Below are 13870 nucleotides of genomic sequence, written 5' to 3' on the forward strand. Positions count from 1 at the left end.
CCCTAATAAGGCATTGGATCTGTGCGGACAAAAAACAGTGCTAATGTAGGCCACAAATACCTGTGGTGGTAGCCAATATTATCAGCTGCAGCCTGTAAATCTACTTTACGTAACTGTGCTACATCTCTGATTGGCGGGTCACTCTTATCTAAAAAATAGCCTGGGCATCAAATTCAGTACTGTGAACCATGGTATACAACAGCACCGATACGTTAGTAAAAACGGTGTTAACGTATTTGACCAATGACAAACATTAATGAAAAATCTGAAACGGGTATAATTCAAATTTACAATTCTAAATGTATCTTACACAAACAAGCCCTCAATTCTGTTGTAGAGTTAAAAATACGAAGTGTACAGAAAGGGCTTACCCAGAAATTTTAATACTCAAGTTAAATCAAATCACTGACTAATAAGTCGAACACTATTCACAAGAAATACCAGGTATAAAACCAATGGATCTCATTCAATTATTTAAACACAAGTAAGTTAACAGAACTCCGGATTTGGCCCAAAACAAAGCATAACAGTGTGAGGTCACCAGACAGTTAATGTTGAGCAGGTCTTGAGAAATATCCAAGGTCTTCGGAAATAAATAGGACAATCCTCTATCACCAGGGGTGGATGTTGAGGGAAGGAATCTATAAAATGTCCACAGCAGCAGAACCCAAACCACGGAGTTCACAAGATAACCAACCTTCATTCCACTGCTTATGGTAACGCCTCGGATTCACCGTCGGTGCAAAGGTGTAAAGGTACTGACAAATGACCCAGCACGTATCAGACAGAGGAAGGCTGTCGACCATACAAGGCAGCCACACAGCAACCGACCTCTCTCTTTGCTCCTCAGTATTTTAAGTGATTCTTCACCATTGAGGGCAAAAAAAAAGCAAAAACGATATATGGAAGGATATCTCAAAAGGTTGGACGAATTATGACAAAACATGGTGGACAGGTTGTTTGTGTCACAAGGAAGAATTGTTTCCATTTTGGTGAAGATTTCAATCCGGATCAGAAACTTTTTAAGTGATTCTTCACCATTCAGTGATAGGGCTAAGACTGATATATATCACGAAATTTCAGAGTTATTGACGAATTATGACAAAACTTGGTGGATGAGTTGGTGAGGTGACAAGAACAAGCCGATTAGATTTTGGTTCAGGTCCGAATCCAGGTCCAGCCTATCGGTGGGATACAAAACGTAAACTGTTCAGCCTGGTGGAGGTATGATTTCAATCCGGATGCCGATCCGGGTGGGGGGGGGCGGGTGGGTGTGTGTGGGGGGGGGGGGGTGGGTGTGTGTGTGGGGGGGGGGGGGGGGTGGGTGTGGGGGGGGGGGGGGGGGGTTGGTGTGTGGGGGTGGGGTGTGTGGGGGCGGGTGTGGGGGTGGGGGGGGGGGCGGATTTTGCAACTATCGTGCTCCGCATGACGTCTTTTTGTTTGTTTGTTTGTCTGTTTGTCCGCACAGAATAAATATGATTTTCTCTGCAACCGTTGGTCCAATTGACAGGAAATTTTCACCATCGGTGCATTTCCACCTGTATAATTTTAAAATGATAATTATGACGTCATAGGTCACGTGGTTCGGCCTCTATGTTGGAAAAATCGAAAAATTTTGCACCTCTATCTCGGAAAGCGCTGAATAGAAAAAATTGAGACATGCCTCATTGTAAAGAGCTCTCCATGGGGAATAAAATATGTTAATGATGTCATAGGTGCCTCCATTATGACGTCATAATTCGACAAGTACAAAACTTCATCTAATCAAGATGAAATTTCTTGAGTGCCATGTCGGCATAAACAGGTGGAGGAAAAAAAATGACGTCATTGGTCCTGTGGTTCGGCCGCCATCTTGGAAAAAACGAAAATCTTTGCACCTCGACATCTCCGAAAGTGCTGAATAGAAAAAAAATTTGAGACGGCTCATTGTAAAGAACTCTCCATGGGGAATTTAAAATATATTGATGATATCATAGGTGCCTCCATTATGACGTCATAATTCGACAAGTACAAAATTTCATCCGATCAAGATGAAATTTCTTGAGCATAATCTAGGAATAAGTTAGTTTAGAGAAAAAAAAATGACGTCATCGGTCACGTGGTTCGGCCGCCATATTTGTTTTAACTCAAAAGCCTTAAAAACACTGAAAATACATCCTGGCGAGGGTTTGCAATCTCTGATTGCTCTTTTTCTTGTTGCAACTTGTTTTCTTTTGCCTCTTTGCAGTCACTAATCCATCCACTGTCATGTTTCCCATTTTCCCAAGTCTACAATGCACCACACGAGATTATCTTCTCTCACTGGTTGAGGGTGACATCTCGCTTCAGGGGATGACAAAACCGCCCGTTTGGGTGAAACACTGAACCACCACCAGAACATTCACCACCACCAGTTCAACTTACTGGTTTCATTCACAGGTCTATATTCTCAATCCATTGGCACAATCTGTTTTTACCCTTTCCGTCTTGTCCGAGTCGAGGTTCAATACCCAGGGTCTAAGCTCTCAACGTCTCCCTCCCTCAATGGAAAATTCTTCTTGTTATAATTTAGGACATGTGACCTCACTGATACCAAATGGCTGTCAATCAATATTAGGCTAACCACAAAAATGTTTATAACCGATCCTATCAATTATATTCCAGTAAGCTTGCTTCTGATGTCTTATTTCCTGTTTTCAAACAGCCTGATCTCTGACTCAGCAGTTTGGTGTCAATCCCAATCATTCAACTCTGGCCTTTCTTTTGCTCCTCTCTCAGCAATGGTTGTATGCGCTTAATCTTGGGACTGTCTCCATGGAATATCTCGGGCATTTGAAACAGCCTGGCATCTTGCTTTGCTTTCTAAGATGGCCACCAAATTCCTGGATTTCTGACTTCCTCCACTCTTATGGTCAATGTGTTGCCATCAATGGAAACCTTTCCTGCCCTCTTCCAGTGAAGGTTGGAGATCTCCCAAGGTAGTATTCTGGGTCCAGTCTTGTTCCTCATGTATATTATAGACTAGACGGATTTCTGAGAAATGTGAATGTTAGGTGCATTTTTGGGTAAAAGTTGGGAACCTCACCTTTTAACATAATTAGGGTATGCTGAATTCGACTAACCCGGTTCCCAAGCCGAATTTTGAGTTTTGACCTTCTAATTAGCAATAACAAAATGGCCGCCAAATTGCCATTTTTGCACAATTTCTTTGAACAAGCATTTATATATCACTAGGGCATGCCCGTACTATATACAAGCTAGGACGTGCCCGTACGTGGGTGCCCGTTCCTTGCCAAAAAAAAAAAAAAAAAAAATTTTGTGTAGGGGTGTGTGTGTGTAAACATCCTAGGGCGTGCCCGTACGTGGGTGCAAAAAAACATGCGTGCAAACAACAACAACAAAAAAAAACTTTGAAACCACGTGGCAGTAACGACCACAGAACCCCCCCCCCCTCTATTTACATGAATGGTTTGGTCCATTCGCAACGACCACAGAACCCCCCCCCTCTATTTACATGCAATGGTTTGGTCCATTCGCAACGCCAAAGCGAACGGCGAACGGCTAAATCGCCATAGCTCGGTAAGTACTTGTCCGATTAATTTCAAACCTTGAAAAGGCACATCCTCGGGTCCCCAGCAATATACCTGGCAAGTTTCAAGTATATCGGACCGGTAGTTGTCGAGAAACAGCGGTCACAGACAAACATACACACACACATACACACATACAAACACACAGAGATTACTGGAATTATAGATAGATGTATATAGATGGAGCTTTTTTACTTTAACTTTACAACTTTTACCCCAAAATGCACCTAGAAGCTTATACATGGCCTTTTTTCATACATCCGTCTCATCTATATTATGGATGGCAACATATTGAAAGACATTCAAACTGATATTGAAATTGGACACTATAAAATGGGAAATGGTTTTAATAAGACAATGTTTCATACAAGCATTTATTCTAAAATTAAGTATACATGGCCATGAAGCACAAACATTCAGGAATGTCACACATGTTGTTTTGCCAAACTACATCAAATTCATACAAAGGGTCTGGTCATCACTCTGTTGCTGACAGGCACACGTTGATGTGCACCTCAACTCTGAATAGTGACATTTGCAGCGTCGAGTCTTGCATTGCTTCTGGTATGCACAACAAATCATCTCGAGGCAACGTTCTGGAATTGGACTCGCTGACATCAGAATAGGCTCTGGTCCTGAATCACCACGTTCACTACGATCGATTGTTGCACACGTTTATTGACTCTGCAAATACAGGCCCGATTTACCCCAGCGCCATCCGAGCTGAGCCGTAACTCCCGGAAACGGAAATAAACCCGCGGTCACGGTGTCCGGATAAAACGGGGAATATTTGCACCTTCATACATGACACATTGACACATCACATTTCCACAGGTGCAGGAAGGTCAGGTATGGCACAATGAGCATTTCTCCATACCATGGCTTGATAGTGTACTCGCATCAAATGGAAATGAAGAGCATCATTGTCGGTGACAATGCTTTTGATTTACCAGTCTTGGAGAACAACATATGTCATGCTGAATCAACAGATGACCCCTCAAAATTCTAAAAACTCAAAACTCAAAATTCGGCTTGGGAACCGGGTTAATCAAATTCAGCACACCCTAATTATGTTAAAAAGTGAGGTTCCCAACTTTTACCCAAAAATGCACCCAGAAGCTTATGCATGGCCTTTTCCCATAAATCCGTCTAGCTCTAGTCTATTAATGACATGTTTGATGCTCTGGGAAACCCTGTCTTTCTCCACAAATGACGTCACATTGTACCGTACAGCAATGGAAAAAGGCCATGCATAAGCTTCTAGGTGCATTTTTGGGTAAAAGTTGTGAACCTCACTTTTTAACATAATTAGGGTATGCTGAATTTGACTAACCCGGTTCCCAAGCCGAATTTTGAGTTTTTTTTTTTTTGAGTTTTGAATAAAGTGCTGAAGAACTTGGGCATTGGTGAACTCACAGAGGAGACAATCAAATCTGCAGAAGCGTTCGTCTGCAGAATATATAATGTGCACAGAACAACAACTGTTGATTCAGCACGACATATGTTGTTCTCCAAGACTGGTAAACCAGAAGCAATGTCACCGACAAGTGATGCTCTTCATTTCCATTTGATGCGAGTACACTATCAAGCCATGGTATGGAGAAATGCTCATTGTGCCATACCTGACCTTCCTGCACCTGTGGAAATGGGATAGAAACGTGGCGATTCAGGACTAGAGCCTATTCTGATGTCACTGAGTCCAATCCCAGAAAGTTGCCTCCAGATGATTTGTTGTGCATGCCAGAAGCAATGCAAGACTCGACGCTGCAAATGTCACTATTCAGAGTTGAGGTGCACATCAATGTGTGTCCGTCAGCAACAGAGTGATGATCAGACCCCTTGTATGAATTTGATGTAGTTTGGCAAAACAACATTTGTGACATTCCTGAATGTTTGTGCTTCATGGCCATGTATACTTAATTTTAGAATAAATGGTTGTATGAAACATTGTCTTATTAAAACCATTTCCCATTTTATAGTGTCCAATTTCAATATCAGTTTGAATGTCTCTTTCAATATGTTGCCAACCATAATATAGACTAGACGGATTTATGAAAAACGGTATAAGCTTATTGGTGCATTTTGGGGTAAAAGTTGTAAAGGTAAAGTAAAAGAGCTGCATCTATATACATGATATATAAATGCTTGTTCAAAGAAATTGCCCAAAAATTGCAATTTGGCGGCCATTTTGTTTATGCTAATTAGAAGGTCAAAAACTCAAAATTAGGCTTGGGGGCCGGGTTAATCAAATTCAGCATACGCTAATTATGTTAAAAAGTGAGGTTCCCAACTTTTACCCAAAAATGCACCTAACATTCACATTTCTCAGAAATCCGTCTAGTCTAAAGGTCTGTTGCTTTGCTATCACAGGCAGGTCAGTGGTCTCTCTGTTTTCTACTGTCTATTCTCCAACATTGCCCCCTGTGCTTTTCCAGTCGTCCAATCCTCCCCACCAACTCCAGGAGTCACTTGTTCTTCCAGTAACGCCTTCCTCGTTAACCTTTCAAAATCCAGACAAACTGCACACCAACTCTTTTATTCCTCGCTAGTGTGGAACAGTCTTCCAGAGACTGATCGGTCTCACTATCTTCCCTCCAGGGCTTCAAGCAAGCAGCACCATTATCTCTGATCATCCCCATTTGTGACCCATGATCTTTATTACCCCCACTGACCTTTCCTAACTGAACCATTTACTTGCCAGTTTCAGTTTCCTCTCTCTTCTCTTTTTCCTGTTTGTTAATTTCCATAATGTTTGTCCCACTGTCAGTTATATCTTGTTCTTTCATGAGCTTTACTCCTGTGAAGAAGATGCATTGGGGGATATAAGTTTCTCCTGCTTGTTCCATGTGTCATGTTAAATGCAACTCGGCCCTTGATGATCGATATTAAAAGCTCGCTTGTTTCCCTTATCAATGTCTGGTAGCAATATCAAAATCGCTTCAAATCAATAACAACAGTAATTTGATCACCGTTTTCATCACTCATGGTCCATTTTAACTGTCAGGTAGACAACCTAGATGTTGAATCCAGATTTGTAAAGTCCGTATTGGATTTGCTCCGACAGAACTCTATCGGAAATATGGATGTGATGAGGATACCTCTTTGGACCGACATACTCTGATCAAATAAAATGTTCTTTGTGGATGCCTATGTACAGAAGTGGCCACTTTGACAAATTATAACTCTTGTTCTGTAACAAGCTTGGTATACTTCCAACAATAGTGAACTTGATACCATGGTGAATCAAAATATTTTCCTCGTGCCTTGCGGCTCGTGGAAAGACTTCCACACATCACATGTCCGAAAAGCACACGAGGAGACTGCAGTGGAGCATAACAAGAATATTTGTACAGACTGCACCAAACAACATCCCATATGGAATTTGATCCAGGGATTCATGCATCCTGAGCCAGAGACTCTCAGGGCACACCGGGCGAAGTATACTATTGGTGCATAAATTGATACCTAAATGATATTAGCACTGTGAAGGTTTCACGTTGGAATCGATTTATTTATTTATTTTGCTTGTAACTTTGCTCTTGTGGAATACGGGACCTGTGTTGCACTGCTTTGCGAACCTTGGAGTTTGTGAGTTTTCCATGAACTCCGGTGGAGGACGTCCTTGTCAACACCTATTTATAGAGTGTTTACAGGCCTGGCTTCTCGTGATACTACTGGCTGATTACACGTCTTTCGTCCTTTATAAAACCATGGACATGCACTTTGGTGGGAAAAGGGACTGCTCAAGAAACTGAAGGTGATTTCCAGTCCCAGCGGTTGACTTCTGATGCTCATTTTTTAAATTACTTTTAAAATGATGTTTTTAATCAATGAAATGTGCAATTATTTATGAAGAGGTTGGAGTCGAAGCTGTACGATGACAATTTCTGAAGATTGCCAAGTGATCAGACGACCCTCATTGACCAGTGACATCCTCCTCCACATTGAAGAGCTGAGGATCGAGGGTTCCTTCATGGATGTGGTGCTGTGTGTTGGTGAATCACGCTTTCCCTGCCATCGCTTGCTTCTCGCTGCCAGCAGCCCTTACTTCCGAGCCCTGTTCAGCAATCGATTCGTCGAAGGTTTTCGCAGGGAGGTTAGTCTCTGGGACGTTTCTCCAGGGACTTTCGCCGTGCTCCTCGATTACGTGTACAAGGGCAGACTGTACCTGACGGAGCATAATGTGCTGGAACTTCTTGCCGCCTCGTCTCTTTTCCAGTACCCCGAGGTACAACGAGCTTGCTGTACCTTTCTGGAGAAGCGCCTGAATACAGAAAACTGTCTCCAGGTAGCCTCCCTGGCTGAGCACTTTAACTGTGTCGATCTGCAAAAGCAGGCCAGATCGCTTGTCCTGCGACACTTTGTAGAGGTCGTCAAGGTCAATCGGGAGTTCCTGGAACTAACTTGCTCAGAACTCGTGGCCTACGTCGCCGACGATGACCTGCGGGTCTATGAGGAGATGCTATTCCAAGCGATCATCGCTTGGATTCACCATAATCCTTTCGCAAGACGGTCTTGCCTTGAGGTCCTCTTTTCGAAACTGCGTTTGCAATTCATGGACCCACGATACCTGGTACATTTTGTGACCCGGGACCCGTTGGTTCGCCAGTCCAAGCTTTGCAGTCGCCTGGCTGAAGATGCGAACGATGAGATGATGTTGCTCAACCCGAACCCGAAGGACCTTCTGAAGAAGGTCGAGCCTCGCTGTCCTCTCCGAAAGCAGCAGCTCGTGGTGCTGGGAGGTCAAGCCCGCTACGAGCACACCTCCAGGCAGGTCCTGCTAATGGAGTCGGGTGAAGGTTGTCAATGGCGAAACTTGCGTAAACTCCCAGCCAGGTACCAGCAGGCTGCTGCGGTCTTCCTACATGGGACGATATATTTATGTGGAGGCCGTAGAGTGGGTGAGGATTCTGGAGGAGGTGGCATGGTGTGTGCGGACATGCATCGCTTTTCAACTCGTCTCCGCAATTGGTCACCGGCGGAAAGCATGCTCACCCCACGTTGTGGGCACCATGCCGTGGGATGCGGGGGCAACTTGTACATTATAGGAGGCTCGGACTCGGCAAATAACCTCGTTTGTGGTAGCGAGGTGTATGACCTGGTGGAGGGGACCTGGACCCATGCCGCGCCCATACCTGTTGCTGTCCGTCAGCCGGCTGTGGCTCAATTCCAAAGACGGATCTATGTGATTGGTGGTGAGGACAAGGAGAGGATTCCATTACGCATGATGCAGGTGAGCGTTGCTGCATGATCCGTGACGTGCATGACCTTTCAGGGTGCTTCGTCATTATGACTCAGCAATGTGAGGGTTGGTGCAAGGTAACGAACAATTTATATAGTGAAAAGAGTAATATTGATACCAGGTGATATCCCGACAGTCCATTCATTGCTCTTAATATATTACGTATGTGAAATGGCTATAACCTCCACCATACACCTGTCACATTTCACTTCCTGTTGGTCTTGTAAATTCACTTTACTGCAATCATCGGTCAAACCTATCTTGTATATTTTGTATACAGTATATATATATTTTATATCTTCGGTCAAACCTAGCTTATATAAAACTGAGATGAACACTCCATTGGGCTGTCTAGTCTGTTTCATTCCTGATTTGTCATCCTGGTGTTTTGCATCAAATATTGGAATTTTGTGGAGGAGACAAGCAAGCTCTGGTGTCATTGTGTTCTCGTATCAAACATATAATAATCTCGTATCAAATCAAACAACATTGAAAATCATTCCAAACGGCAAACTTACTGTTGTTCAGGACGTCTTGAAGGACACAAACAGGCACAAACAAATAATGTAACGTATTAAATAAAGTGTTGTATAAGACACTGCGTCAATGGCGGTAAACTTCCGGAATGAATTTTTATACAACCTTTAAAATCCGTACCTCATTTCCATTGAATTACATATTAACTTAAACACTGCATGGGGTAAGGTGTTCTTTTTAAATATCATGTTATGTATCGTTTTGGTCCGATCTCTCAATGGTGAAGAATCACTAAAAAAATTAATAACTCTCATATCCGAATCCATATTCAGATCGTTACCAAAATCGAATCCATTCGTCCTTGTCACACACATCACCTGTCCAACAAGTTTCGTCCAAATCCGTCCACTACTTTTTGAGATATCCTACTATGTATCGGTTTTAGCCCGATCTCTCAATGGTGAAGAATCACTTAAAAAATTAAATAACTCATATCCGAATCCATATTCAGATCTTCACTAAAATCGAATCGATTCTTCCTTGTCACACACACAACCTGTCCACCATGTTTCGTCCAAATCCGTCCACAACCTTTTGAGATATCCTAATATGTATCGGTTTTAGCCCGATCTCTCAATGATGAAGAATCACTTAAAAAATTAAATAACTCTCATATCCGAATCCATATTCAGATCTTCACTAAATTCAAATCGAGTCGATTATTGTCACACACACAACCTGTCCACCAAATTTCGTCCAAATCCGTCCACAACTTTTTGAGATATCCTACTATGTATCGGACATCCTACGACTGGTGAAGCGATTCATGTTAACTCTAGTTTTACGTAATTGTTAACTCTTGTGTTAACTCTAGTAGCAAAATGTTAACTCTAGTTTTAATTAGTTGTTATTACAACATGCTCTGTATTGTGAGTTTGTGATGAAGAAAAACAAACACATGACAGTGTTCTTCATTTATCTGGGAAAGTTTTTTTTAAACTCTGGCCTTAAATCTGACATTGTGTCCTTGTTGCAGGTTTACGATACGAAACAGGATCTTTGGTACAAGATAGAAACACGAATGGTGAAGAACATCAGCGCACCAGCCGTTGTACTCGCTGATAAAATACACATCATTGGAGGTGTGTGTTTGTTAATTGGCAAAAAAAAGATTTTTTTTTGCAAGTATGTTGATCACGTGTGTGTGTGTGTGTGTGTGTGTGTGTGTGTGTGTGTGTGTGTGTGTGTGTGTGTGTGTGTGTGTGTGTGTGTGTGTGTGTGTGTGTGTGTGTGTGTGTGTGTGTGTGTCCACTCACTTATACTTGCATATAGGTCACAATTTGAAACCGATCCTCACGAATCTTCAAAAAATGGTAGAGTTCATGGTCTGACAAAATCCTATATATTTTTGAGGTCAAAAGGTCAACATAGGCCAAAAGAAACACTTTTTTCAGATTTCTAAAATCCTCAATTTTAATCCGATTGACTTGAAATTTGAATAGGATTTACACATCAGCTAAGTGAATTCAACCACCAACTATTTTGAGATCAGCGTAGGCCAAAATGTCAACATAGGCCAAAGGTCAACCTTTTTTTTCTGATTTCTAAAATCCTCAACTTTCATCCGATTGACTTGAAATTTGAATAGGATTTATATATCGGCGAACTGAATTCAACCACCAACTATTTTTGAGATCAGCATAGGCCAAAAGGTCAACATGGGCCAAAGGTCAACCACATTTTTTCATATTTCTAAAATCCTCAATTTCCATCCAATTGACAAAATTTGAATAGGATTTTCATTTCAGCTAACTGAATTTAACCACCAACTATTTTTGAGATCAGCATAGGCTAAAGGGTCAACACAGGCCAAAGGTCAACAACAATTTAAAATTTCTATAATCCTCAATTTTCATCCGATTCACTTGAACTTTTCATGGGATTTACATATCAGCAAACTGAATCCAACCGCCAACTATTTTTTTTGATCAACATAAGTCATAAGGTCAACATAGGCCAAAGGTCAACCAATTTTTTCGCATTTCTAAAATCCTCAATTTTCATCCGACTGGAAATTTGAAAAGGATTTTAATATCAGGTTAGTGAAACCAACCACCAACTATTTTTGAGGTCAAAAGGATGCTCTACTGAGTGCCATTCTACTTTGTTCTGTTTTGCCAAGTGTCACTCTATGAGTTATTTTTCATTTGCTTGTTTGTTTGTTTGTTCTCCCAAATTTATAACAAAGTGAAAAGACACCTAGCCTTAGATGATGTATCATACATGACCCAGAGACTTCCTCAGGCCTTCATGACAGCCCAGACACATGATGGGACGTACGTAATAAAAAGATTGGTGCTTATAATCCAATTATGTAAGTAGCATGGGAAGACTATTGAAAAAGATACGAGACATTACGATAAAGAAACATATAATCCATCCTTTTTATGGAGCTTAACCTTCTAAACAAAACCGAAGAGGAAAATAACAATCTCATGAAGACGTATGTGACGTCAGAGGTGCCTCCATTGCCAATAACAAGAATTGGAGATTCCTGTGAATACCTGTGAATTCCCGAGATACCTGTGAATTGGAGAAGTGGAAACTTCGATGCTCAAAATACTTTTACAAAGTCTCTTTGAAAGATGTGAAACACCGTAATTGTGTGATTCTTCATTGCCTCCGCCACCAAAGGTGGATGGAGGTTATGTTTTCACCCATGTCTGTTTGTCCGTTGGTGAACAAAATATCTCAAAACGTTGTGGACGGATTCGGTCGAAATTTGGCAGATCAGGATCAGGATTTTGGTGAAGATCAAGATCAGGATCCGGATCCGGCTAGTCGAATTTTAAGTGATTCTTCACCATTGGGAGATCGGGCCAAAAACTATACATAGCGGGATATCTCAAAAAGTTGTGGACGGATTTGGACGAAACTTGTTGGACAGGTTGTGTGTGTGTGACGAGGACGATTCCATTCGATTTTGGTGAAGATCCGGATTCGGATCCGGCTAGTAGAATTTTTAAGTGATTCTTCACCATTGGGAGATAGGGCCAAAAACGATACGTAGCAGGATATCTCAAAAAGTTGTGGACGGATGATTTTGATTAAATGTGATTCTGTATTGTGATTTTCTGGTTTACTCTGGAATACAAACCGTAAACTGTTCACCTGGTGGAGGTATGTTCTCTACTGAGTGCCGTTCTAGTTTCAGGTTATTAATGTCACGGGATAACATCGCGAACAAAAACATTATTTAAAGTAGTTGATTTCTTTATTTCTGATAATTTTTCCAATTGCCATTTACACCGTAGATGAAAACCTCTTTGAAAAATTGTCAGTTTCTTCTGAAATGTAAATAACCACATGTAATGATCTTTCAAGAAAAAAAAAAAGTGAAAATTATACCTGGAGGGTGTAATCCTGTGGTACCTGTGTCTTGCAAGATACCTGTGCCATATATCTATCACATATTAGATCACATAATCACATATTATATGAATCATGTCTTTCAATCCTGACAAATCTCACACTCTTACTGTGTCTCTCCGAAAATACCGACTGCACAACCCTCCCATTACTTTCTGAACAATCCTCTCCAAGAAGTTCTGTCGCTCAAGCTCTTGGGTCTCACTATCTGCCATGATCTTTCCTGGGAAAACCACATTTCGAAGCTGGCCTCCAAAGCCATTCGCCGCCTGGGCATCCTCCATCGTGCGAAGTCCTTCCTTGGCACACCTGAGCTCCTCACCACATACAAAGCTTTCATCTGCAGCTCAATGGAATACTGTTCTCCCCTATGGGCTGGTGCTCCTGCCTCACACCTAGCTCGTCTTCACGCTGTTGAAACCAAAGCTTTCAAAATCATTGGAATCTCCTGCGATGAAGCTATCTCCGAGGGCCTTTCACTTACTCACCGCAGGCAGGTTGGTGGTCTTTCTGTCTTCCACCGACTCCTCTCCGGCCTTGCTCCCCCAGCTCTCTCTGTGCTCTGTCCCCCAAATATTCCTACAGGTCGCACAAGATCTGCCTGCATCCCTCTTATGGTTAAACTGCCAAAATCAAGACTCTCTGCTCACCTTCACTCTTTCATTCCTCTTCTCCCACCTCTGGAACAAACTCCCCCACTCCCTTCAATTCCACTCCTCCCTCCAGGTCTTTAAAACAGCTGTTCACCACCATCTCTTATCTTCCCCCATCCAAAACCTTGATCTTTTCTACCCCTGCTAATTTCACCCCAGATTCACTTTTTTGAAATACCAACTTCTTTCCTGGAAGTCCTTACAGTGTCCATGTATTTTATACTTCTCCCACCCCCACCCCCATTCCCATGCCTCCTCCCCCCATGCCCTCTCCCTCCCACAGATCTCCCGTTGTCCCTGTTCTCTACTGTTGTACTTGTGTGCTTCCCTCTCTCTCCCCATCTTGTCTCCCGCTCCCTTCGTTATATGTTTTATGTGTCTGTTTTTTTTTTTGTGATTAGTATTAGCTCTTACACGAGCCTCGATCTTGTATCCAAAAAGAAAAAAAAAAATCAAATCACAGAAAGCCAGGAACTTAGCCAGGGTCCCGGCACACCATG

The 13870-nt window shown here is 42.1% G+C and overlaps 1 protein-coding gene across 9 annotated transcripts in view; it reads left to right on the top strand.

Moving 5' to 3' along the window:
* The first annotated feature begins 5529 nt into the window (after window positions 1-5529).
* Window positions 5530-13870, top strand: part of KLHL38 (kelch like family member 38) — a 28665-nt gene continuing 20324 nt past the window's right edge. For 6 of the 9 annotated variants that reach the window (XR_013623847.1, XR_010985010.2, XR_013623848.1 and 3 more), the window contains exons 1-2: window positions 5530-8802; window positions 10325-10430. Coding sequence is in view for 4 of the 9 variants with exons in the window: in XM_068120870.2 (XP_067976971.2) it covers window positions 7447-8802; window positions 10325-10430 (1462 nt within the window). In the remaining 5 variants the exon portion in view is untranslated. The remainder of the gene's footprint in view (window positions 8803-10324; window positions 10431-13870) is intronic. The other 3 variants (XM_068120869.2, XM_068120867.2, XM_068120866.2) reach the window with 3 other exon arrangements.

This window comes from Myxine glutinosa, chromosome 6 (assembly GCF_964187855.1).
Source record: "Myxine glutinosa chromosome 6, kmMyxGlut1.1, whole genome shotgun sequence".
Lineage (NCBI taxonomy): Eukaryota > Metazoa > Chordata > Myxini > Myxiniformes > Myxinidae > Myxine > Myxine glutinosa.